We start from the raw sequence: 27,955 nt of genomic DNA, 5'->3' as shown, positions 1-27,955 counted from the left end.
AACATTACACATTCTCAACAATTAAATCAGTGAAAAAGAAGAAAAATTCTGTTCATCAGTCTTAGCACTTGAACTCATAATTGTGTGTCAGATGTAGAAAAAAAAAGTTGGAGCTCTCCAGAACCCCTGGACAGGAGAATCCCTTTACCAGGACATTGAGATAATTTATCTGGGTGACTTAGAAAAAATGCTAGATAAGACTGAAATTTGGAGAGGCTGAGCATGTCCAGTCTCAGCCTTTGGATTATCAAGAATAAATCCAGCAACTGGCATGTGAATATGTTAATGCTGTAGATTCTAGCATGGAAACAGGAAACTGTATTTATGAGGTAAAAATATATCAGCGATTAATTCAGTTCTATATATAATATATACATTTTACAGATACAAAATCTTTGCCAAAACATGCATAATTTGCAAGTACACTGAAGTTGGAAAATGCCAGAATAAAGGTTGCCTTTCCATGCATATGCCCTAAAGGAATCTTTAATTACAAGATTCCTGGCTTCTTTTTCTAACACTGAAATTTTATCATTTCAATGCGTGCTTGATTTTGAAGTCTTAATATTTTCTCTTTTAAATAAAGACTTACGGATGCATTTCCCCAGGTTTAAAAGAAAAGCAACAACATTGGAAAACAACAATATTCCATCCTTCTACCATCACCAGACTGCAACCTCTCTGTGTCATCCCAGGAGCCTCCTGAGCAGATTTACCCAATGCTGGTGTGGTGCTGAAGCCTGAGCAATGATCCCGTGTGTCTTCTGTCATGTGACAAAGCTACAGCTGTCAGCAAGAGGACTGGAAGGTGAGGCAGCACCTGAGCAGAGTTTTAAATTAGTTACTTATTATTGCTCTCTCTCATCTTTTTCATTATAGTCCATATTGTGCAACCATTATCAGCCTTGCTTGGAGCAGCCACGTGAATTTCCCATATGCACAGTCACTTCTACCCATGCAAATGAATGTAAAACTTTGATTTCTGATTTGCTCACATTTTACACCTCTTTGCACTTGGTTTCTGCAGCTGAGAGTGACAGCACATAGTGCTACAGCCTTCAAATCCAGGTCCGTGTGCTGAGGAGGGTCCCACTTGAAGCTGATTGTTTTTCCTCGTGGCTGTTAAGTCAGAGTAGTCACACTGACAGCACAGAAGTTGATAATGATTTGTCACACATCCAGTGCACTAATCATTATGCCTCATTGTCTGCCTCTTTCTACTGTGGATTGAAAAGTTTTGATCAATAGTGGCGCCATGCAAAGCCTCATAAAATTTGTACATTTCCTAGAATCTCTTTCCATGTTTAGGTATTTTATCTCTATAACCAAGGGGGCAATATTTCAAATCTCTCTGTGCACTATAGAAATGCCCCAAAACTAGTATGTACCTCTGCTGCACTAAAAAGGCTGTGCATTCCCAAATTTCAAATAGAAGAGGAGGGTTGAGGACTCTGGAGCCTGATTCCAATGAGAGAGCTTAGAGGCAGAAAAACATCCTACCTGTGAAGACTCAGCCAGAGTATGAGAGGGTTAAATACTCACTTTTATGTTGCTTTTTTAGTTGATTAATTTAAACCAGGACTGTGCACCTGGTACTGAAACTGCAAACTGAAAGTTCTCTTTGAGATCTGGAAACAGCAACAGGCTTGCTTCCATAAATAATACTGAAAGTTAAACAGTGATTTCACAAGGTCCAGGACGTAGTATAAATAAGAAAGCAGAAATATCCAGGAAATCCTTAGTTAACAAATGTTTTGTTTTAAACATTATATGCTTTTCTTGATCTCTGAAAATCATCTTCACAGTAGACAGTAAACTGAGAGAAGTAAAAAGAAAAATTTTCTCAGACTTGAGCAAGATATTTTGTCATACTGAAAGAAGGGTTTGTTCTGGAGCCTTTCAGTGTTAATCCAAAAGCTCACAGACCTGGTGAAAGGTTAAAAAGCAATGAAATACTCTATTAATGACACCAAGCTTGTGTCAAAAAAGTTTCAGATGCTGTATGCTGACACCACATATCACAGCATTCAGCAACTGCAGGAGAACGGATTAGTGCAATGCTTGGAATTGAACCATCCCAAAGGGGTTTTTAGGCATGTTGGGCCAAATTCAGCCAGGAGGTAACTGCATAGATTTGACTGGATTTATACCCTGAGAAATGTGGTCTTTTTTGTTGTGGTCAAAATGTAATGCTCAGGTTAAAACTGGGCATCTGTACAAAAGTTGTGACTCTTCTTTTTGAAGAAATAATTTAAAATGTCATCCAGTTATTTCAGGTAAGCACGGGTGCTACTTCAGATCAGTGATTCTGCTGTTTTCATTTTTGGCTTCTAGACCAAACTGGGCTGCTGAAAAGTGAAAAGGAGGGAAATGGGAGAAATTCTGCAAAACTTTTTCCACATACAGTGTACACCACTTGCTGTTTCTATGTCCCCGTTGTCCTCAGGCCACCCCATTCTAGATTCAGGACCTGTTTCAGTCACAAGTGTTCCTGTTCTGTCTAAAGCATCATCTCTGTCTGGTATTTATTACATAGTCCAGTGGACTGAACGACCTGTGAGCGGGACAGATGCCAGAGGAAAACAAGCACAGGCTGGGGGCAGCCAAAAACCTGCTGACATTGAGTCATTGAGAAGCTCTGAGGGTTTTGTCCTGGTTTGGTTTGTTTATGCTTTTTTCTATCTATGTGGTTTTTGAAAATCACAAATTCTACTCTAGAAAATACGTATTTTGGCTTTGTACAGGTTTCTAAATTCTGTTCAGCCCACTCAGCAGTATATTAACTTCTGCCATATGATTTGTTTTTCTCTTACAGTCTCCATGGGAAAAAAAGATGTTGGAACTGTAGTCCTTGTTGTGTGATGTTTAGGTTTATTATTTCTATGCTTGCATTGCATGTAAATGAGGGAAAGAGAAAAGTAGCCATGAGCTCCTGGGCAGCTTCAGGAAGCCTGGTGCTTGTACAGAGCTGATGTGAAGTGTGGCAGCGGGCAACCGTTCCTGTATCAGAGGGAAGGATTTTCCTTGCCCTGTCTCAGAGCAGTGGGGAGGCATTTCAGCAGCCATTACAATAATTTCTTAATCTCAGGAGGCTCAGAGTTGCTGTAGCAACCTTTTGCTAGATAAGAATTTGGCTGGTGAAGCCCCACAGGAATCTGCTCCCACTCTTGCCTAACCTCTCACATCACTGGTCTCATCTGCCACAGAGAAACCCCAGCTGTGAATCAGGCAGGGTGAGGGACCCCTTTCCACAAGTTCCTCACAGAACTTTCCCCTAATTCCTGCAATCAGATGCTTTTTGACAATTTTCCGTGGAGACGGAGCTTTGCTGTGTGTATGGAGTTCTTCTCTGCCTGAACTTGAATTGTAAAAGTGGTCATAGTAAATTTTGTGCACACAAACAAGCCCTTATTCATGCACTTGCAGATCCAGACAGTGAAGATGCAAAAGCAGGGAGTGCCGTTTGAGAGATCGGTGTGGGAAGTTTGACTGGGAGGCAGCAGGAGCTGTGGTGACACAAAAGAACTATTATAAAGTCACCAAGGGGATCAGGCAGATGGGAGCAGACTTGAGTAGGAAGGAATACAGACAAGGTCCCCAAAGCCTGTTACTTAGATTTGGATAAAAAATGATGTGTGAAGTTGGTCAGAGCATGAGGGGATGCATCACTCCTAAACCAGTTCCTTCAGAAGTGTGAAGTAGTTTCTGGAGTAATGAAAGACATTTTTTTGGCCTTCCAAATTGCTGTATGGTTGAGAATAATATTTGGGAGGTTTTATTTATAAATAATTTTGCCCAGTGGTTATAGAGAAAAGACAGTCCATATTTTGGACTGTTGCCTCCTATTTCTAATTCTACAGATGATTGACATTGTCAAACCACAGGCATGGGTGCTGCCTTCTGTTGTAACTCTGGAGGAGGACATGGCATAACTGTTGTTTCCCTTTTATATATTGTTCAATGATTATTACTTTTGAACCAGGACACGTAGGGCCAGTTCCTTCCCTGGTTTCCTGCTCCTACTCCCAGATCTGCTTCTGTAAGTCATTATTAGTCTGCTTAGATTAAAATATCAGTCACGGAGCAGGTACCAAAATCAGTGGTAAGTTGAAATAATGTGCTGAGCTGAAGAACTAGGTGGCTGAGGAGCCAGCCCACACTCCTTTTTGCCAGATGTGGTGCAGGGCTGCTGCTTCTGAGGGGTAGAAAGCTGAGGAAATTCAGTGTGAAGCTGTCCAGCAAAGGGAGCGGTGGAGAGCTCCAGGCTCTTGCTATACCAGAGATGCACCAGCTTAACAAAAAAATCCTGAGTCTGTGAGGTTAAACCAGGCTGAATCCCTAATGTTAATGCAAGATTTAACTCTTGCAGATACTATTTCAAGTTGTACAGGCAGTCACTAAACACAACCAACTGTGAAAAATATAGTTAAAAAAAAGTTTCATTTGTGCATTTAATGATTCTCACTGGTTTAAAGCCCAGGTAAAGCAGGGCGAATTCCAGAAAAAGAATCACTGGTTTGTTTGGGTTTTTTTTTAAACCAAGTACTTTCCAGTCTGAAGCACTTTTTAATTATGCAGAGAAGAAGAAGATCCATCCTGGCAGGTTTCTTGGGCTGCAGGGAGCTGTTAGGCCTCAGACAGAAAATGGGCCCATGTATGGTTATAGTCAGCCGAATGTGTCGCTGAGTGGCAGCGAGGAAGGCGAGTGGGCTTTGGAGAGCTGACTGATCTCCGTGCTCTAGCAAAGGAATCAAAACTGAATATGGACTGTGCCCTAGTTAGACTTATTCTAACTACCCAGAGCTGTGTGTCACTTCATGCAATTTGGGCTGCAGCCTGAGCTCTGTTTCGGGGGTGTCGTGTATATGTTTTTTACTGTATATTTTTAAAAGAGCACCCAGTTCTGAGGAATCTATTCCCAGCTGAAGCACACAAGCTCTGGAAAGGTCAGAGAGAGGCATCTCTAGCTTTGGTAAATAAACAAATCTCTTCTCTGTGGCTGGGATGTTGTATTAATAGCAGTAGATTTGGTTTCGCATTGTGGAGCTCCTCCTGTTTCATTGCTATTGAAGATAAGAGAACACAAAATGTTCTGTCACCCTCCCTGTGAGAAAACAAGCCAACAGGCAGAGACTATTATATTTAAAGATATTACTGAGGCAAAGGCTTGGAGCACACAAACACCCAGGTTTATATTCAGTAACTACTGGATACCATCACTGGCACATCAGTAACTCAGCCTTAGTTAATGCCTCGCATGAAAGAATTTGCAAGACAAAGTCACTGCATGAGAAATAAACTAAAAATAAGGGTTGAGCCTTAAGCAGATGGAAGGATTGAGCCTTAATTTTTCCCTTTTGCATTTTTCTTAGTGATTCAGTGCAGCAAAAAATTAACAGGTCTTTTCTGCTTCTTAACCTGTGCGCCTACCAGTCTGCTACAGTCAGGTTTACTTCAGCTGGTAACCTGGAGTTATTCCTTCATCACAGGACACCAGGACTGAAGAAGTTTTTCTCAGCAGTTCCTCACAGGAAGATTTCTTGTGAAATTGTAAAACCCCCTAGCTTGGCAGCAAGCATGTGTAAAATAAACTAACAGAGCTGTACCCTAGAGCTTCCCTACCCAAGTTCTTTGGGAATAATTAATTCTAAAGTTTCACATGTAGCATATTTTACTTGGGAATACTCACCTCCTGGGTGGAAGGCAGACAGCCTAGTGGGTAAGAAACGTGATGGGAAGAAATGAAGAATTTATCCTTAACTAGTTGACATATATGACACAAACCATTGCTACCCTAACACTGGTCACTATTACGTGAGTTGATCCGTGCTCAGGATGTACTTCTTGTCCTTGGTGGCACCGTTGCTCCAGTTGGGCGTCAGTCCAAGAAGGAGACAGTCTTCTCCTCTGCAAATAAGCATCTTCTGTTGGAGAGCAGATTGCTCGAGATAAGTAAAAATAAACACGAACCAAATCAGATAATTCTTCTCTCAACAGTAATTTTCCTTGTCCTTGAAATGTCCTCAGCTACAGGTTTATTTGTTTCCCTGATGCTCAGGTAGAGAGTCTGTTCAGAGGGGAGTTATTTTGCATGCAGGAGGCGTTTTGGAAAACTGCACCTCTACATAGGATTCATAAACAAACCAAATGACTCAACAGAAAGAAGTTACATGCAGTGAGATTTTTTCCTCTAGGGGTATTTTTAGAGCAAGAAAATAAAAATATTGGCAGAAGATAGACACCAAAATCACCAAAATTGTTCTCTTTTCAGTCTGACCAGTCTGGAATTTAATTTCTGGGCTCGTTGTGGCCCCCAGGTAGCATTCCACCTTTCTGTGTTGTGGGAGAAAGTCTCAGCTGAGGTTAAGATGCTGCTTGTACGTGTTTGTAAGTGAATATCATTTCCTATCTGCTGCACTCATTGCATTTTACATGAAAGAGGAATTAATTATTTCTTCTAGATCAGCACATATGCAAATTCCTCTAAAAAATTCAAAAGAAATTCTGGGCAGAGACAATGGACTTCTTTGACAGCTACTGATGAGTCTTTAAGATGATTATAAATGTTCAGTGAAAGTAACAATTTTTGTAGTTAGGAATAAAAAAAAGGTAATTGTTCCATATTGTAGCTTCCTTACCATTTGAGAACAACCCCAAATTTAATTCTGCCATCACAGGAATTTTTGGCTGAGTTACATGTGAGAAAAGATTTCCATTTTGAGCATGAAATTTCTTTTAACTGTGATTTCTGATACAGCATATGCCATAGAAATGAGGAAAAAATCCCTGCAGTTTGTGTGAGGGCCTTCTGATGCTTCTGAAGGATTCTGTGTGCCTCAGTGTGTTAATGCTTGAAAGGATTTAATCCAGATGGTTTTGGAAAGGAATGAGTTTTATTTGTACCTGATACCAATAAGATTTTCTTTTTCAAACAGATTTAATAGTCATAAGAGCTGTGCTGTGAATAAGGGATTCTAAATAAAATTTAAATCTTTGCATGCAACATTTTTCATTTAATTACATCATAAGATACTAAAATTGAAATATTTATTTTTATTTTAAGTGATATCATTGTGGAATTTCAAAGCCACAGGTAACCACTACATTTATGTAATGACCACTGAAAAAATAGTGCTAGAAACAGAGAGTATCAACTTGAATTATCCCAAGAATATTATGTTCTTGAAAGGTAACCAATATTAAACACCCAATACATGAGAATAATAGGGAAATTAATTCTTTTATAACTTCAGTATTGATCCAGTTTTTGTCTTTCTAACCTGATATTGAGAACTTCAGTCTGTTTGAACAGCATCTGAATTTTCCTTCAAGGTGTAATAAAAGGCAGCAAGCAGCCCCCAACTGCATAAGCAATAAGATAATTGCTGTTCTGCTTGGCAAGGTCATAATCTGGTTCCTGATTATATGTTAATGGCAACAAATTAAGATACTTCAAGATGATGAATGTCCAACAACATTATTTTAGTATTCCACATGCCTGAAAATTTTCTCTTTTCTTTCAAGAATGAATCCTGTTCCCTGAAATGCAGCTGGAGAATGAGGGCAGATCAGGCCACCCTGGACCTCAGGAGATTGATAGTGTTGGCAGCTGAGGATCTAATTATGGATTATTTGGGTCGGACTCTTTTATCCCAGGTAGGTGTGACTTGATTGACTCAAAAGAGGTTAGTTCATTCAGTTCACAGGGGTTATACTTAGAGCAGGAGTGAATTATTCCCCTAAAAATTGTCATCCTATTAATCTTAAGGAGAGTCTAACAATTCCTGTAAGCAGACATCTTGATTTTATATGGAATTTTAATATCTTAATGATATTGCATGAACTGCTGGCAGTTATGTATGTTATTATTACATTTGCATTAGTTCTGTGTGTTTTTAATAAAGCTCAGGATGAAAGCATTTACTCAGAAAAATACTGTTAGGATTGTTTCCTTTGCAAATTCTCTCTCTTAATTTTGCAAAGGCAGAGCCCAAACCAGATTGGCACAGTCTGCAATCCTTAAACTGACCATAAACAGGGCACATGGTGATGTAGGGTTTATTCCATATTTCAAATTTTAATTGCTTAGGAGATTGAAAAATATTGTCTACTTGAATTACATGATAACCCACAACTGGATTGCAGTATTTTGGTGTTTTTCACAGTTTCTTGCATAAGCATTTTAAAATCTCCCCACTCATTTTATCTATCAATACACAGAACATGTACAGTGTGTCTGGGAGTTATTGTGGCACTAAATAAAAGTCATGAAGTCCTGCCTTGCCACGAGCAATGCCCCATGTAAATGATGGGGTGCACTAATTAGGGCAGTCTGAGTTCCCTTTGTTTGTTCCAAAATCCTGTGGAGGAACTCAGGAGAGATCTGTCCAAGACATTACATCAGGAAAGAGGCTCAGTCTGATTTATCCCATCGTGTAGGCGACACATTTCCAGAACTCTATGTTCCACTTTAACAGATGCATACATTCTCAGAGGGGAGGACAATGAGTTTATGCAGGAAAAAGCATTCCCTGGAAAATCAGAAGCCCAGGTGATCATTCTGCATTTAGTATTTCATTTTCTGAGACTCACATGAAGGAGAGGAGCACAACCCTGCTGCCAGAGTAACCAGAAGTTATGAGTATTAATTTCCTGCCTTCCAGCACTGATTGCCTGGTAGGCATTTCTTAAGTGATAAAATTTCTGTTTTGTTTTCTGCTGTTTAACTCTGTGATCATTCAACATCCATTAGGGGAACAGGTTTTGATTAAGGGAAGATTTCACCTTGGCTTGGGAGCTTTCTAATAAAACAGCTGTTATTTTTCTAATTTGTCTTCATACTGTCCCTGAAGCACATTGAGGACACCAGGGACTGCAAACAGAGGTGCAGCTTTGCAAAAGTTGTTTTCTTTGAGGGTGAAGGTAGTTTAGGAAGATCCAGCCCCTTGTTCTCCATGTCCCTTGCTCCCAGCTCCTCACCTGCAGCTCTCCACCCCTTCAGTTTTGCTCTCACAGTTGTTTTGTGGCCATAAACTGAACAACTGAGTTAATAATCATCTTTCACCAAGAGGTTGTGATAAGCCTGACTGTGCAGTCCCACGGAGTTGTGCCAGAACCACTGAAAAAAAATCATTGTCACCATGATTCCAGGCTGGTTTAGACTGAGGTGCCACAGAGCAGGGCAGTCCCACCTCTTCTCTTGAGTGTTCCTGAGTAAATGGAATGTGTTGGGATGTGCCAAGAAGCAACTTCAGCTGAAAGCAGAGTTCTCACTACCATTTTACTGAAGGGATTCTTGTTTTGAAGAAGCTTTGGCTGAAGCTCCACGCTATGCTATGTAGCATCCTGCAATTTAAGAAGCTGCATCCAGTTTAGGGGGGTTTTTTGCTTCCTTTTAGGTTCCAGGTGCAAATTATTGCTGGGTTTAATCTCCTGGAAACCCACATCCTCCTTGTATTCAGGGAGCAACCACAGTGTGTGCAGTAAGAGGGCAGGCTTAACCCATGCTCACTTAGTGTGTGCTTTTCCTCCAGCCAATAATCACCCCCAACTTAATTAGCTAATGCTGTGATTGGGGATTCAATATTTATGCACCAGGGAAGCCATAACATTGCAAACCTCTCTGTTGAATGCCCTTATATAAAAACTGAGGTACCCATATGGATTATTTCAAAGAAAGATAAATTGCATTAGGACTGTGTGTTTGCAGGTAAAATTGGCTCTGATGCAGCTGCTGTATCAAAGAAAAATTCCTTTATTATGAAACTCCAGTATCCATGTCTCTCCTTGTAGGATATAATACTGGAAACATTGCTGAGCCTGTGATGAGGAGTTCATCTGATTCTAAATGAACTACTCAGTAACAGGCTGTACATCTTGCAAGTAAGGAGAACACCTCCATCAAAGCATTTTGCATTGGTTTTAATTTTTTCTGTTTTCTAAAGAACCTGGGTTCGATATTATTTTTTTTCCCCAAAAGTCTAAATTTTCAAGACTTTGCATTATAAAGTTGCGGGGTTTTTTTAAATGGGATTTTTTTTTCATGAAATGATATGAACATTTAATTTATTTTTTTTCTGTTGACACTGAATTTTCTCATGGGGAAAATGTTTTTATTCCCCCGTGGTATATGCTTGTATCAACAAAAGTTTTTGTTTAAGGCCAAATTTATCACACTAAATAGGAGCTTTCACCATTGACTGGGTTATTCATTAACTGAGGTTACCCTGGAGTTGTTCTCATGTGTAAAAGCAAGATTTAGTGCTCAGTGATAAATCTGCTGCTCTTCTATTTGAAGGCTAATCCAGCCAATTCCAGCATGCTGAGGAGCAGACAGAAAAGCAGAAGCAGCAGCTTTGTCACAGCTGCCTGGGGCAATAAACCAGAAACCCAAACTCTCCCATCCCTTACCGTGCTCCAAGGCAGCCAGTTTTTCTCTGGCAGCTCTTTCACATTCATGCATCTTTACAATTTTTGAAGACAACATTGAGTAATATTCAAATAATATAATATTAAAAATAGCTTCATTTCCTCTAACTCAAATGTACCAAGAACAAGCCCACAAATACCAGTTTGCCCAAAGTGTTGTATCCTGGTTCCTAAGTGAGACCCAACCATGTGTGCACACATGCACACACACAGGGCTTCTCCTGATCTTATCTCTCTGGCATTACAAAAAGATCTCAGGGTAGGAGAAAAATCTCACATTTCATTTTGTTGACTCCATTAGCTCCACGAAGCTTTTTACGTTTGAAATTCCTTGTTGCAATATAATTAAAAGCTCCTTCAGGAATTGGCTTTATGTCTGTCTGTATCATATTCGTTTATTTCTACCTGTTCTGATCTTTCCATTATACTTTTCAATGAATTATCACATCACAAATGTACAGAGATTTCACTCCTGAATTGCTTTTCAGGCAGTGGCAGGGTCAGCTGAGGATACTCCAAGTGAGGACACTGACTTGTGCGCTGGGAAATTCGGTGACGTTTGAGATGTCGTTCCTTTGTGTTCCAACAATCCAAACCTCGGGCTAGGATGGGAGTTTGGGGGTCTGAACAACAATATTCAGGATCAGACTCAGGAGGTTTCACAGGGACATCAGGTTGGGAATCCTGGGCATGCCCTGAGACCACAGCCCAGAGACAGGGACTGGATTCCTACTTCTGCTTCTGTTCCGCTCCAGAGTGGAGTTTGTTAATCCAGAAAATACCATCAACAGCAGCAACTCGTTGATCTGGCTACGTGGCCAACAGAATTTACTAGGAGTTGTTTGTCAATTATTTTGAGATTCCGTGATGGGAGTTGCTACACCATATAGTTTCTTTTAACCTGATTTGTGGATGTGCCAATGGAGTCACACGGATTCACAGGATCAGAGTCGCTTCTCTTAAGCTGTCCACAAATACTTTACATGACAATGCCATAAAATCAGGGAACTGGATATTCTGGAGTTAGAACTTGAGCTATCAGTCACAGTGTAACAGAGCTATAAAAGTGTGCATTGACATGGAGTGTGATCAAATTAATATAAACAATATACTCCCGAGCATATACTACTTATCCCACATAGATCCCACTGGCATGTCTAGATTTGGTTTCCATGTTATTCCTTGGATTTGATCATTAGGTAACACGGGGCAACATTAATATTGAAGGGAGAAAATCTTGTACAGGATAAACGACAAGAACATTCACTCTGTCAATTCTTTTATTTCCAGCAGTGAAACTGCATTATCATCGCCACAAACTAATCCCATTTTGTCCCTGAGTGCAGGAGGTCTGTAGCAGAGTGATACAAATGAATTAAACTATATTGATTATATAGAAAATTAAGTGCAAACTATTTAGCACATCCTAAGTGATTAGATGCAATAAAACGTTGCAGAGACGATTGCACAGCTGGCAAACCCAAGTCAGGAGAGAACAATCGGCCGCTCTGGGGGAGCAAGGACCTGGCTCCAGACCTTGGCTCTTCCACTGGGAGCCTGACAAACACCCTTTGTGCTGGAGGGGACAGGTGTCAGCCCCGTCCCAGCCCTTTCCCACTCCCCATTTAGATTTTACATCAAGTCTCTGTGAGCTCTGCCTTGAAATCCCATTTTTCTAAGCAAAGACAAAGGCAAACGCCTTTTATTGGCACTGGTTCCAGAGGAGCAAAGGTGTTACATAAAGGGCTGCTGAGATTTTGGATTACACAATATTTTTAAGGGGCATGTGATACCTCAGAGACTATTTATATGTACATTTGAAAGTAACTGTTGATTACCCGAACTAATTCTTATCCTAAACAGATCCACCACTAAGAAGGTACAGAAAAACAATTCTGCAGTAGCATAAAATTAAACTGACTTGTTTGTGGGTACACGAAAGGATTAAAGAGTATAATTTTACTCTCTTAGACCAAATGAATTCCTAAATTGGAAAAGCAGCTCTGTCCAAGGTCGCCTCTGTTGTTTCCAAAAATATCTCGAAACAAACGCAAGAGGGGCACTTTGTTGGGTGTTATCTAGACATATATAGTTTCAATCAAATTCTTCAACAAGTGTCAGAGTAAAAGTCAAACATTTGTCTGACACTGCCAAGTCACCGGCAAGTGAATCCCCTCAAAGGTTGAAAATAAATTTGATAACAGAATTATGAATTATGGGATGTTTTCTCTAAAGAAAAAGCCACGTTAATTTGGGATTGTATTGTAAATACCTTTTAGACATTTCATAAAAGGGTTGTCTAATTCTTTCCACAACACTGGGTGAAGTGATACAAGGTTGTGTTCACGACCCCAGGAAAATATTTATAGTGCTTTTTCCAGTATATAAGTTCCCCCCTTCCCTCTCTTTGTGTTTTATGATCAACCTTCAATTAAACCAAGAAGCAGAAAAGAACCTTCATGGTATGAGATTTTGAAGTGGTGCATTTCCCATACAAATGGCTGAAGTGCAGCATAGTTAATAAAAACCACAAAAGGAGCAGTAACACAACAGCAAGAACCCACTGTGAGTGAGCCACACTCCACCTCACTGTTAGAGCCTGGTTAGGAGCTGTGGGAGACGTTTTCTGAAGGAGATTTAATGTCAGGATGATGCTGTCACTGCCTAATTTTCCTCACTGCCCCAGGAACATTAACTGGCTCCTTTGCTGCTCCCTGAGCCCACGGGAAGGGGAAATGAAGGAGAGGAACCCTTAGGGCCAGAAGATGTAACGTGAATGTAAAATATTAGTGGAACAGGTTGTCTGTGGGTGACTTTCGGTGTTCTGATAGTTCTGTTTGCTTTTTAACGCGCTATAAAAACACGGCAGGCTCTAAGCACGGAACGAGGGAGATGGGGACAGTGTTTTATAAATACTTTATAAAACCTCCAGGGTTTTAATGCTGCAGTCCACAGAAAGCTGGTTTGGAGCACTGCATCATTTAATAGCAGTTAATAAGCAAAATGTACAATTTTAATATGATTTTAATTTTAAATGTTTCCATTTTTAGAATCCCAAGTTAATCAGCCATTTTTGCTCTGGGTAATTCTTCACTAATGGCTCTAAAATTTCTGTGATAACTGCAAAGAAATGCCTAAACCCTGGTTTACTCACCAGAAAATGCTGTAGTAGTGTAAACCAAGTAAACCGCTGAATTATTCATACTTTAGAGTTTCAACTGCTGTTTAAAAAAGAGTAATCCAGTTTCAAAAAAACAAACATTAACCCCACACAAATTTTAATTGCAGAGAATCATAATGGTTTTTAGGGTTTTTTCTGATTGAACCAGTTGTAAAATGTATAAAGAAATTGGGAATTAGTTCCTTCTTTATTTCCCTTACTTGGTCATTATTTGTATGCAATGTAAATCTTTATGGTTTTGTTGTTGTTGCTCCCAAAGTGCAAAGCATATTTCCTATTCCATTCCAGGAAAAATAAGTAGGGAGAGAGAAAGGAATTTATCTTTGATAACGGGTAAGATCCCATTTTCCATGTTCCTGTTAACTGCATTTTTCCTGGTATTAGCAAAATGTGCAGGATTTGGCTTTATCCTGTTTCAAGAGTAGACTTAATTAAGTGCTTATTGTATAAATGAGTGGGTTTAGAACTTGAGCAGTTGCAATAAAATTTAGAAGCTTTAAAATGACATCTTCTTGTGTAATAAGAGACTGAACTGAAGCAGGAAAATAGACATTGACTTGAGTAGATCCATTTGCAGGAAAAGAACTGCAGCTCCTGGCTTTCAACAAATGCTGGAAGTGTGTATCCTAATTAGCAAAACCAGAGTTTTTCTTTAGTACGCAGAATGGAAGGTCAAAAAAGGGCAAAAATACACTTTTAAATAATAAATATAATTAATTCCTTTAAATACAAGGTAAAGAATACAGTTTTAATCACATGATAAACACACTAAATACTTCCAGCACTGGATTTGTGCAACAGCCTCTCATAAATGCCTACTAAAAATCAAACCACGTTGCTCAAGACTTGTTATTTCAATTGTTTGTACTGAGAAAATCTTCCACAAACACTTGATTTTTGTTATAAATTAGAACATGTCCAATGGAACATTGATTTATGTTGGATGAAAGTCGTTCTTTCAGATAATTACTGTTATTTTTATTTGCAGTGTGCTATAAATCTGATGATGGGCCCTTTAATTCCTGCTTGTTCTGTCAGGATGAAGAACGGAGCTAAATCCAGCAGACCTTGTTTTGGCAAAACTCCCGCTGAAGTCAGGGAGGGTTTTGTGAAAGGAAGGCCAGCGTGGTTTGTCTCCCAGCTCCTGCTGATTATTTGGGACATGTTTGCTCCCTCTCCAAGCCCTCAGAGCTGCTCACCCAGGGTGACACCACCACGGGAATCAGGGAAATCAGTGCCAGGCAAGTGTGAAAAATGCCCTTTTCACCCACTGACCTTGGAATAACACGGATTACCTCGGGAGTTTGGAGACTGCCACTGTGAAACTACTGCTGCAGAGATAGGCACAGAGAATTTGGAGAGCCCGCTTTAAATTCACGCTGAGAATTTAAAGAACTCTTTAAATGAGCTGGAAATAGGTCAGATTCTGATTGTTAGAAAACAACTACCCACGTGGGTGTTGCCAGACAGGTGGGACCTTGTGATAAAGTTGTTGATTCGTGTAATACTTCCTTACTGGAACTCTGGCACAGCCACGAGAATGTCAGTCCCGTTCCCATTGCACTGGAGAAAGGCAGCTGAAGGGTTAACGGCGTTCCCTCGGCAGGAACCTCCTGCCGGGAGTGATAACGCCGGGCACAGGGCTTTGCTTTTTACAGGAGCTCTGAGCAAACACAGGGCCAGAGAGAGAACCCAGAGCCACGGGCACCAGAGCTCCCCTTGTCCCAGACAGGGTGATGGAGAACAGCGTCCCACACCCCGCTGTGGCACAGCCTTTCTCCCAAGGGGACACTCTCAGGTGACAGCATCCAGTCTCTGTGTCTTCAGTCAGTCACCATCTGCCTTCATGTGGGAGCTGGCTCCAGGCTGGCCAAGCACTGCCAGGGAGGGATTCAGGCACTGCACCGAGCCAAAGGGCTCTGCATCGATGGCTCGCTGGGGACAGTCACCAGGCAGTGAACACTGAGCTGCTCCTGGGCCAGACACCAATCAGTGATCCAAGGAGCAGCTCTGACCTGCATTTCCAGCTCCAGAACCAGCAAGGCACTGGGAGAACAGATTCCATATTGATTCCATAGGTAGTACATCATCCATGGACATCTCCAGGCACTGCTGAACACCTCTGCTGCAGCGTGTTTGTAACAGAGAGCAGCATCCCACTGTAGGGAAGTCTTGTCAAGAAAGCTCTGGAAATTGGGATATTTAAACATAATAGCAGGGCCTAACCTTCATGACTGTGGGCAACTATATGCATGTGACATCCTGAGTAGTAATTTCCGTGTGAGTAAAGAGATAGAAATAAGTAATCCTAGATTTGGGTAGTGAAGGGAGTCTAAGAACATCCATTTTAGTTATTAGAGTTTAAATGGAAGTAAGATGGTACCTCTAATATAAACCAAATAATCTGATACCCAGATGGTAAATGGCTGCTCCCATAAAACAGTGGATGTGCTGCTTTCTCATGCCTGTTTCTGATGCCTGGAACTATTTCATCTCTCAGGTCCATGTGGATCTTGCTGTAGCTCCAAGGACAGCTGAAATCAACATCACTAAATCCCTCAAAACTGCAGAATATTACAGTAGTTTTATAGCTGGGATGCTTCCTCATCCAGTTCTGGATAGGGATAAGGAGAAGCCTTTGGAAACATAGTGAGCTGCCGCTGATCATAGTGTTTCAGCTGGGACAAATTCGGTAAGTGCTGCAGCCCCCAATTTACCTAAATTTTTGATTTATTTGGACCTTCCCAACAGAAATGCAAGTATTTTGCCATACCGGATGTTTAATCTTATTAACCAGTTAGGCTCTTAACAATTACAAAGTAAAAAACTGGGAAGTTAACTTTTTGTTGCAAGATAGGAAGTAAAGATAAAACTGTGAAATTTGAAGATTTTTGAATGCTCCCATCAAATCCTGAACTAGGTGGAAAAGCCAGTGAACAGAATCCATTAAAGCTGCATTTATTAAATGTCCACTTGTATAAAAAGCTAAAAATAGTGTTTGAGTTTTTCCAATTTTGATAACAGTTATTATGATTTTCTGCTTCATCTCAGAAAGTCATTTTGCTGCTGCTGCTGCTGCAGTGTATAATCTGTGTGCCCTTTCTTGGTGCAGCACAAATGACAGAGCACTAATCAGATCAGAACAACAATCACGTCATCTTTGAGTAACTAGCAATAAACTGTTTTTATAAGGAAGAAAGATGAACTATTTTTAGGGTAACTCGGAACAGAAAACCAGAAAATGATTGTACTCGGTCTTACTCCACATCACTGCTGTGAATTTCCAAGGCATTGCTTTTTCCTGGGCTGCAGGCTAATCCCTGTCATACATCTTTGTGTAAATGGTCCAGTCAAATAGGATTTCTAAGGTTTGGTTAAAAGTTTTGACTTAAGTCTATGAAATCCCTTTTCTCCCTGCCCTGTCTAGTGACTCTGAACCACAGGCTGATTCCTAAGTAACCTAAATGTCCATTTTTGGTGATTATCCCACGTTTTCAGCATGTCTCATATCTCCTTGTCTGTGTTATTTTACTATTGCTGTCAACCCTTCAGCAAACGTCTCCATTGGAAGTCCAGGAATGGGACTGCCGTGGCTTTTCCAGCTCTGCAGCCCCAAGGAGCTGTGCAGGTGCTGTGTGGGAATGATGGCACAGGGCAGGAGGCAAAAGCATCCAGGTGTCTCCGGAGATGGCTGTGCCCACCCCACACAGCCTGGCCTTTCCTGAGCTTCTCCCTGCCAGAGATTCCTTCTCTGCCTCACTAAATCCCGCAGCAGTCAGCTCCTAGAGGCAGGGGGTGGTGGCACAGCTCTACCTGTGCCTTCCTTCCACCCTGTGCCAGAGGCACCCTGCTCTTCTCCCTGGCCTGAGGAGGGTCAGTGTGCAGCTGTTGGGAAAAACTATCTCCAGCTATTCGTGGGAGGGCTGGCATGAGGATGTCCTGGGATCTATGGATCTGAGACCCATTCCTCACACTCAAGCTGCACTGTGAGCCCTTAGGAAGCTTCTCAAATAAATGTCATTAAATAACCCATTTTTCCTGTGGCCCAGCCACCAACAATTTCCTTCTCTCACCTAAAAAATGTAAAAAAAGAGGAATACCATACAGTCAAAATGTAGTTTTGCCAGCTTTTATTTCAGTCCTGTTAACAAATATATTTAATGCAAAGGCAAACCAGGAACTCTATAATTACCATATTCTCTGGATATAGAAACCAGCAAAAGATCTCATAGTTAGGTATCAAAGAAAGGAAAATTACTTTTTTTTATATCCTGAAAAGACATTCTACTTCAGGCAGGAAAAACTATAAAAAACCCCACCAACCTATCTAGGAATCCAGTAAGCCAAAGGAGAACAGCAGGATTTCTGGTCCCACGAATTATCTCTGTGCTGCTGATCTGTGCCAGGGGCCAAGAGCTGCTCGTGCAGAATGGTGACGTGTGAGGGACACTCTCAGTCCTCACCTCCATCCCTGTGCCCCCGGCTTAGCCGTGGGGCACCTCTGAGGGCAGTGACAGCTGCCTGTGGCTCACAGCTCGGGGCTGCACTCCAGGCCAGATGCAAGAACCACTGGGCCATATCTACATCCATGGATAACCTCCAGCCCTGGGATGACCCTCTTTGGCTGTGTAATCCCTTTGGAATTGCACTGTGCAGACAAAACAGCTCAAAACTCCTCCCTGGGGAAAGCCTCAGCCGAGCTCCCTTTACATTTTCACACAGGCAACTCAGAAAATGTGAAGGAGGTAAATGTGCAAGAAAAATACTTCTGTTAAAAACAACAGCAACAAAAAATAATGGAAAAAGCTCAGAATCCAAGTGATTGTTCTCCAGGCTGACTCCTGATGCTGTAGCAGTGAGGTGTCTCCTGGAAGCACAATCAGCTGAGCCCAACCGTGCAAGGAAAGAATGACCAGGAGTGTTCGGGCCAGGGTGACAGCGGCCCCGCTCCTGCTGCCACACTGGCTGGGTAAGGACAATAGGGACAGATAGGGCCAAGCCAGGAGGGCCACAATTATACAGTACCAAGTCCCAGGCCTTGCAAAAATGTAACCTTAGCGGCAGAGAATGAGAGGCAGAGCAATTACGTGAGTTTTCTGTGACCCTGCAGAAGGATTTGTTTCCCTTTGATCTCCCTACAGTGTGTGCCATTCCCAGCCTCATAAAACACGGATTTACGAGCAGGTTCACCCCAGTGCAGCCCTCCCAACAGCTTCCAACCATGGCACGTTGTCACTGAAACAGTGGAGCAAAAGCTTCCAGAAGGGTTCTTTGCTCTCTCTGTTTATGCACCAAAACCAAACCACGTATAAAAATGGTAGAATTGATGAAAGCAACAGTATTTAACATTCCTACTTCATGTGGGTATCAGGAGGAATAATTCATAACACAAGCCTATCTTTACCTCCTTCCTGAATGACCTGACCAATGGCTGCTTGATTTTGTTGTTTCAGAAAACATTCTCTCTTACATTCCATTAATTGCTCGAAGTCCTGCCACATTTTCATTTGCTTCATATTTGGCCCGTGACTTTCCCGTACAACTTTCTGTTTCTCTCGTAGTTTCTGTTAAAAATATAAAAATATCAGATTTCTGCAACAGCTCTACACCACAGAAGTTGCTTGCATAGGCAGCTTGGAATGACAGAGATTTTTATATACTATGGAAGTATTGTTTTGTTCACATTGATAACACGCCCTGCAAGTGCTAAATGCATTAACACCTGGGATTTAGATCTTTGTATGGATTGACAACTATTTCCATGGTTTCTAACTGCCTGAATATTAATCTTATCTATTTGAGAACTTATGCTAAAAATCTGACATCATTTCCATGCAGAGCTCTTGGAGTATCAAGGTACAACGCACAATGGATTCATATCATGATACTGTAACATGAAATCAATGTTTTACAATTAAACCCCCTGCTGATTATTAATAGTGGCAGCCCAGACCTGTAAAAATCACTCAGACTTACTGAGAAAAGGAAATTAATAAAAGCTGTTTGGTGTGACTTGCTAAGCCCAACCTCGTCCCTGCTGATCTGAGCTTCAGACAAGATTAAAACTGGACAACTGCTTTAGTCTGATGCCGCTGATCCCCTGGCCTTTAGCAGCAGTGATGAGGTTGACAGGCTCAGAATTTATTGTCTTCAACAGGTTGCTTTATATACAACAGAAAATCTGAGCTGGCACAGTTCGTTATGCCCCTGCTTCAGGGTCTTATCCAAACGGTTTTCAGGGAATGTGCTGTCACACTGAGCTGTTTGCCTATCCCTTAGAGCAGCTTGTGCTATTCCCTGCAGGAAATCAAGCCCTGAGGAGGGAGCAGGATCCTCTTCCAGGGTATTAGTTACCAATGCCAGCAGTGATGGAATTTTCTTTGTAGGCTGCATTATGCTTTTTATAAAAGACTGACCACAGCCTTTGGGAATAAGCCCCACAAAACTATGAACTGTACAATGTCTGTACAAGGTAAAAGCCTCATTCTTACCTTCCCAAGGTTTTCTTGTTCAAGGATGATTCGTGTATACTGTTCTCTAAAGGAAATATAAAATGATTTTATCAGGATTTGGTTCTGTGTAACAGGACAGAATAATGATGCCAACATGGAAAATAATGGAAGTATTGGGAGGTTCATAAATGAGACAGAAGAGGAAACACAAAAAACCCCATTTTTGTCATTGGGCAACACATGTCTTAATATGAAGGATCACATCTCCTTGTCTCAGCTGTGCAGCTGGGAAAAGTGATACTGGCTAAGGTCTCTTACATTTTTGAAGCAGGCATGATCACTGCTCCTTCCAGCTTGAAGGCAACAGCGAGATCATGCAGATGAGATACTCCTGATGCCTTTTATAATGCATTTATCCTGGTGACATCCCGAGGTGAGCCACGGCCTGGCTTGTACGAGTGTCAGAGTTTACAGACCCAGAGCCCTTAATTGCTGTGAATGCAGCACTGGAATGAGTGGGAAAGTACAGGAATGAGGGGGAATGGCATTTCAGCCCAGGTCTGACAAGTCCAGTGAGTGCAGTGGGAATGCTGCACGTTCCTCTCCCAGAGAACAGCCCTCACATTTCAGGGCCTCAATATAGGCTGAGAAGTGTTAATGCTGACATTCAGCACGGAAAGCCCTGGCTGTCCACCCCTGTCTGTACCAAGTGGCCACATCACTCTGCCATACCCAAAGCTGACACATGACCCCTGACAACAGAATATGCAAACCACAACAGCACTGTCCACAGACAGCACGAGGACGTATCTTTAGTTTTTTTGAAATGTGACAATAGAAAAAAACCTGTGCACTGAGCCACTTGGAAAAAAAATCAATTGTATTTTCTGTGTAATTATTATATTCTTTGTGTGTGAGAGTCAGCTAGTGGAATTCAAAATAACCCAGCTCATTTAAAGAGCTTTTCAAATTGCTTAGGGCAGATGACTTTTGCATAGAGAAATCCTAATTTTGAGAAAGAAATTTCAGCCTTCATGATGCCAGAGCATGAAGGTTTCCTGGAACGTGAAAGCAGCTGTGTGGACCCAAGGCATCACATTCCCTGATTCCTTCCCTTTCTCCCCAGTACTCCAGGACTTTGACTGGAGCACTTGGGCCTCGGGCCAGCTGGTCTTGCCTCCACAGGAATGGATCACTTTAGGATCTCTTGCTCTTGGACAATTCCAGCCAGTACAGATCAGAGCTGTGCTGAGGCTGCTCCAGGTGCTGTGTTGTCCCACTGATCTCAGCAATCCTCACCCAACTGGAGGTGAGGCTGAAGCTGCTTCTTTGCCCTGGCACACAGCACGTGTTCTCACACATTTGGCCTCCAGAACACCCTCTTTTTTTTTTTTGAACTAGAGTTTTCAAAGTAATCATCAGAGGATTTTATGTCTTTCCTAGTAAATTTTTCTTTACTATTTATAATGATGACTGGAAAGAATGTAACTTAATAACTTTGTTAAAAACCCCACAACTTTCTATTTTTAGAAAAGAAAATTAACTTTTCACATTCCTAACAAGTGACTCCACGGAACAGAGAGTTTATATTCAATAAAGAGGGTCTGAATTAAGACATTTTTTGTTCAATATGTTGTTAGGAAAGTGCAATTCTATTTATGGTTCATTTTTACTCTGTTTACATTCCAGTGCTTGCTGAAAAATACATTCAGGTTCTAAAGGGATGTCTAGAGAAAAATGTAATCGTCTCATTTTATATTTTGCTAAGATGTCTCTATTGAACTTTGCTGTAACTCATTGAAATGAGACAGCACTGTGACCTCTTAGAAAGGTCAGGACTGTGGCTGGTCCCTGTGGGAGGATAATTTCCACAGTTGGGAAGTGAAATGGGGACAGCACAGAGGGGTAACAGCCTATTCACATTCCCTCACCATACCTGGGATTACATAGCTGGGCTCGTGCTCCATTCCAGCACTGGGCTCTGACGGCTGCTCCGTGTGAATCCCCATATCCTGGATCTTCAATTCCCAAGTATTTGAGTTGGAGTGAACCAACCTGAGCTCCCACTCCCTGCTGTCTGACCCCGCTGCCTCAGCTGCTCCTCATCCTCATGAATATTCATATCACCACTAAGGTTTTATCTGTTCATCCTTCTGCTTAATTTTGCTGTTTCATCATTCCTTCGTTAGTTAAATGTTTATTTCCTACAGCCTTCCATTATTTTGTGAGATGGAGCAAGAGGCCTCTCAGCCTCCAGCCCCTTCTCTCTCCTCGTCCTTCTCTTCTCCCTCCCCAATATTTGTAGTTTTGATTCTTTTCTTACTCTTACTTTCCACTGTTTACCACTCTTTGCCATACAGTGTTTGAACATTCCCAGGCCTCACATCCTTGCAGAAGGTCATCTCTCATGGATGTTACTCTGGTCCTTCGCTTCCTGGTGATCTCTGCCTCCTGTTCTAGAACATGGAGATGCAGCTCCACTGGTACCAGTGCAAGGGGCTTCAGGAAGGGTCTGATGGATTCCCCTGAGAGAATCCCTGGAGTTTTCTCACTGTTTGACAATTTCCCTGTCAATAGCCATAAAACTGAACAAACACCAATTTTAAAACTGTTTTGATAAATGTTTTTGTGACTGAGAAATACTGTGGTGGGAAAGCAAAGACCACCTTGTAAAGCTACTGACACCAACTGGATTATTTTGTTGACAACAAGGCTCTAAGATTCATTTTTCTGGAAAACAGAATTTCTATTTCATGCAATATTCTGAAATTTTGAAAAACTAATTATGAAGAATAAGCCCCGGGTATTATGACACTTTTACCAACTGGAAATTATAAATGTTTTGGGGTTTTCTGATGCTTAATCTTGAAACAGTTTGTTGACTGTTGCCTGAATTTTGTTTCAGCTTTTATGCTGTATTAGAAGATTGAACATACACAAAATTTTCAACAGGATACTTTTACAAAAATATTTAGTTAAGTGTAAAAAATCTCTATGACATGGTAACATTTAGACTTCTTAGCACAGATAATGAATCTGAAATATCTCATTCTCAGAAAACATTTCCATCTTTGGCAGGAAAAATTTCTATTTAAAATAGAAAACTACACCAAAAATAATCAGCAGCTCAATTTATAGTATTTCCTGTTTCTCTCCCTGCCAGTCAAAGGCGAGGGGTCCTGAAAGAGTCATGGGATGAAGGAAGTGGCTTTTACTGGAGTCAGTGAAACTGAGGGTAAGGATGGAGGTTCATGGGATGGTGCAGAACCATCCTCCAAGTGTGGGGCTGCCAGTTGAAGCCCTATCCCAGGCTGAGAACCTCCAATGAGAAGGGCAAATCTCCTGGTATGTCTGAGAGAACTTGTAGATTTACAGCAGTAAAGGCTGGAATCCGAGATGCTTATTTTTAGATTATTATAGTGTTTCTAAATTTATCAGGTGAACTCCTCTGGTCCAAATGCCAGTGAGAAAATTCCTGACTTCAGCCTCAGTTTGTGAATCTCCTTCAAGTCACCCCAAGGGGAGCACCCTGCCCCGCTCACCGAACCGCCTTGCGCCGCTCCTGGGGGTCTGGGGACACATAGGCCTTCATCTCCTCCTTGGCACGCTGCAGCTGGATCTCCAGGGTCTGTAAAGAAATCCACCATTTAAATAGATGTATGTGTGTATATATTATAATTGCTATTCCATTTCACTGGGAACAATTTGTGCTCTTACCCTTTTCATGCAGTTAATGTAATGGTAGTTGCTCTCTTCCTGGGCACACTCCTCAAGAAGCCCTTTCACCTCCTGTGGGAAAAGAGTAAGATTCCAAAGGATATGGTGACTGAAAGTTCCCAGGAGATGCCCTGTGTTGCCATATAAACCAGGAGAGTTTATAATAATAATAATAATCCTGAATTGATAATTTCTCAAATGTTTATATAATTCGGGCTTCTCACAAGTCACTTTTAAAGTGAAAGACAACTGAATGGCTTTACATTGGCAGCCTCAGTCACAGTCAGAGATGCAAAATGGCTGTTAACAGGTTTTTATTAATGCCTGACTTCTAACAGACTCTTCACCAGTGCTGCCAAGACTCCTGTTCCTCAGCACATCTGAAGTGCCAGGCACAGCTGTGAACAAGCATTTCCTGGAACACATCTGCAAAGTGCATGTTAGTCTTGCCAATAGTATGTTAATCAGCAGTCAATAATTACATGGAGGAGGAGTATGGAGATAGTGGGTTGCTCCCATCTCTAAATGGTCCATCCAAAAAAACCCTCAATGGAATTCCTGTACACATTCCAGCCTGCACAGCATTTGCCATTCCAGAGCTCTGTCACTGTGTGATTTTCAGACCATCAGCTGGAAAACTGAATTCTACAGTTCAACTCATGTCCAGCTCAGTGAGTGGATGTGATTGTCACCACATGCTAGAAAATGACTAAGAGTTGTCTGCCAAGAAAAAAAGCCTTGATTGCTGTTGTAAAATAGTTCCTTTGGAAGGTCCATTTCACACCAGGTCCATCTGGTGTGAAGGACCCCAGAGAGGAACTTTTAGAGCAGGAAAAGAACTCTGTATATCCACCCACACTTTAAAGGTACTCTCTGTTTATCTTGCAGTATATTCCTTTGTGGGCAAGGCCTTGAGAAACCAAGCCCAGTCAAAATTCACAGGAATGATGGAGTGAGACAAAGGAATACAAGACAGTCCCATTTAATGAAGTCTCATTGCCACCAGTTTCAGTCATTAATTATCCATTGAATTTGTTGCTAGTGCAGTGAATCTGCATTTTATAAAGATTTGTCTTGACCAATTAATCTTTATTTTACGTTCAAATTCTTCCCTAACAGATACTGTCCAGGGCAGCAGAATTTCTGGCAGATGCACGCCCTTGCTGATCAGAGCTGGATGAAGCACCCTGAGCCCATCTGCTGCTGTTCAGGACCTGTGTGACTGCAGGCACCCCACACAGCAGCTTCAGGCATGACCTGTGGGTCACACTGACTCATTGACTGGATTTGTACTTTCCACATCCCGAGGGAAGGCAGGGAAACACTGTACCACAGCATTTATCCATGAGCAGGAGCCAGCCCCACCTCACCTGTTCCAGGGCCGAGCGATTGGTCTCCAACCCGGCCGCACAACTGTCGTACTGGATTTTCTTCTCATCACATTCTTGAGTTAATTCCTTGGTGAAAAGGGCAAAAGGGCACATAAATGAAATCTTCCTGTGACACTCAGGCCCCTCACACACCAGCCCCAGCTCCTGGTGCACTCAGTGACCCTCACTGGCACATGGTTGTGGTTACACAGGGAAGCCACCAAGCCCCTCACATTCTGGGGATCAGAGAGAGGGAAATTTCCTCTGTACAGCACATCCATGGCTTTACCCTGCCAGGGTAACAAGGCTGTATTTGCAAGAAGAAAGAACAAATAATGATAAAAATAGACATTGAGAAAGGATCAATATAAGTGCTCCCTATGAAAAGCCAAATTTCAATTACAGTTGTACACAATCAACCCCTTCGCTGGATTTCATCTGTGACACTTTGAATGGAACCATTAAATGTAGGTTTTCTGGAAATTTCATTGATAGATAAATGCACCAGTTTATTTAATTCCATGGTAACAAGCCAACTTATGGCAGCTGTAGACCCAAAAGACTTTTTTTTTTCCCAGCTCTCTATAAAATTTTGAAAACAAATGGACAAATTTGTCAGTGCCGCAGACTAATGCAGGAATTGGAGCAATGTATCCAACATTTGGATGGGAACTTATCTGCAATCCACTCAGAAAGGACAGTGTTGGTTGGGATCATCAGTGCTGAAATACAGAAATAGCTTTGCAACTAATCTGAAACTAACTTTGCTTTGGGTTTGAACTATGACTTTTCACATTTTCCCCTGATGTAGTAATTTTTAAAATTGCTATAAAGGATTACATTTTGTGCCTGCACTGTCAGCTTTTACAAATTCCAACGTTTAGCATGTTGCCTGCTGCAAACGCTGTTGACAGGTTCTGCTGTTTCCAGCTTTCCCTCAGAGTTGATCATGTCCTTGTAGACCACTTCAGAGATCTGTAAACTGGATTTATCTGGGGGTTTGACTCGATTTGCAGAGAAAGAGAGGAGTGTTTCTACAAACCTGGCAGTTCTGACGCAGCTGCCTCAGCTCTTTGATGACGGGAGCAAGGCTTGCCTTCTTCTCTGCCACCATGGCATTCAGTTTCTTCACCTGAGAAAGGGACAAAATAATATTCATTAACTCTGTGACCCTAATTGTACATTTATGTAATTAGGAATGTGAAAAGAAAGGGAAGTAAACCAAAATACAGAGAGAAAAAATGTGTGATGAAACCTTAATTATGTAACTGAAGTTCAGGCCTAATTAAAAAAGGGAAAGAGCCCATCTGGCAGTGGGGTCGCTCCCACAAATGAGGCAAATTCTGCTCCCATTGTTCCAACTGAGAACATCCCAGAAAAGTCCAGGACACTGCCCATGTGCCAGACACCAAAGAGCTGAAGGAGTAGGGGAGATGAAGGGGATGCACAGAGGGGGCTCAGAGAAAGGAAGAAATCCTTAAGAAAACAAATAAACCTGCCTAGGTTAAATAAAGCTTGAAAATGCTAAAACTGAGTGACTTTGACATACTTAGACTGAAAATTCAAATTGCATCCACCTTTCTGTTTGAGAGTAATTCTATTTTAGTTACACCATTTTATTTTCCTAATGAGTTAAAAAGATGCTATTTTGCTTTTTGCTCTCTTATAATATTTTCTAATTAGAAATTCAAGCTCGTTCTTGCTTCTATGGCTATGTGGGCAGGTAAATTAAAACATGACAGTTCTAAGGACAATTGAAAATCAGGCTATAGAGAAAAAGACAAGCTATTTAGCTCTTTAAGCATATTAAGTATCTTTTCAACAAATGCTTAACTCCAGTGATTTACAAACATTTTAGAAAAACCCTCTATTACAGATTCAAACCATTTGTCTCTTTCAAATAATGTGTCAAATAAGAACAAATATGAAACCACTTCTGAAATCACAAAAAAAGTAAAAATTCAAAGACAAGAAGATTTGATATCCCTAAAGTTTCTGAAGGGGAGAAAAGAAGCATTTATTTGTAGGATTTTAAAGACAAGAAATGCACATTCTAGTAAACTTTGTCAAGATTATCTTTGCAGATGTATTTGTTAGAAATATTTATATATATATATATATGTATAAACACAGATTAAAGGAAAATTATAAACCCAAACAAAAACATTAAACTGGGTTTTATATACTGAGGACCCAGATACTCAAACTGAGGAAATACAATAGTTTAAGATCAAAATCACCATTTCAGACATGTTATCTAATGTCTGGCCTTTCACTTCATCCATTTCACTCTTCACTGCAGAGACTCGTTCCAGCTCCTCCTGGGTGTAGCTGTATCCAGAGATTCCTTTCTTCTCCTCAATTGCTTGCTGCAGACACAAACAATAAATGCTGGATGTGAGTCCATTAACCAAGAAACAGCAAATTCCTTCTTGGAATATTGTAAAGAAGTGAAAAGGGTAAGTACTGTAATCAATTTATTTTATTAATCAATTGATTATTATTAATTAATTTATTATAATTAATCCAGCTGCCAGAAAAGTAGATTTTATCTCATGCCTGAACAGCAGGACAATAAAAACTCTCTGTAAATACAATATTTGGTCATCCAATGCTCAATGAAGTGAACAGAGAATTTCCACAGGGTAAAGTGAGCTGGAGGTCAGGCTCTCTATAAGTTCAATGTGTAAAATCTGTCTGCTTGATCAGAAGATGCAGCTAATTATTTTGTAAAGTATTTTGGTAACAAGAATACAGGGATTGGAACAAAATACCACAGAGTGTTCCTGCACTTGGGATGCTTACAG

At 41.1% G+C, this 27,955-nt stretch overlaps 1 protein-coding gene and 1 long non-coding RNA gene across 2 annotated transcripts in view; one reads left to right on the top strand and one right to left on the bottom strand.

The window, feature by feature from the left end:
* Window positions 1-593: 593 nt before the first annotated feature.
* Window positions 594-14,845, top strand: LOC121667836. Its single transcript, XR_006017165.1, has 3 exons — window positions 594-808; window positions 7,525-7,656; window positions 14,648-14,845. It is a non-coding gene; the product is annotated as an uncharacterized LOC121667836 (long non-coding RNA).
* A 2,879-nt stretch (window positions 14,846-17,724) lies between these two features.
* The window catches only part of IFT81 (intraflagellar transport 81), a 37,144-nt gene continuing 26,913 nt past the window's right edge, over window positions 17,725-27,955 (bottom strand). Inside the window, exons 12-18 of the mRNA XM_042034941.1 lie at window positions 27,389-27,517; window positions 26,191-26,280; window positions 25,149-25,235; window positions 23,779-23,850; window positions 23,604-23,689; window positions 20,101-20,146; window positions 17,725-19,173 (exon numbers count right to left, since the gene is read on the bottom strand). Coding sequence (XP_041890875.1) covers window positions 18,991-19,173; window positions 20,101-20,146; window positions 23,604-23,689; window positions 23,779-23,850; window positions 25,149-25,235; window positions 26,191-26,280; window positions 27,389-27,517 — 693 coding nt within the window. The 3' untranslated portion in view covers window positions 17,725-18,990. The remainder of the gene's footprint in view (window positions 19,174-20,100; window positions 20,147-23,603; window positions 23,690-23,778; window positions 23,851-25,148; window positions 25,236-26,190; window positions 26,281-27,388; window positions 27,518-27,955) is intronic.

The sequence above is a fragment of the Corvus kubaryi genome, unplaced genomic scaffold (genome assembly GCF_017639235.1).
Source record: "Corvus kubaryi isolate FWS band 111438036 unplaced genomic scaffold, C.kubaryi_AGA036_p1.0 37382, whole genome shotgun sequence".
Lineage (NCBI taxonomy): Eukaryota > Metazoa > Chordata > Aves > Passeriformes > Corvidae > Corvus > Corvus kubaryi.
This window is presented reverse-complemented; position numbering and strand designations above follow the sequence as displayed.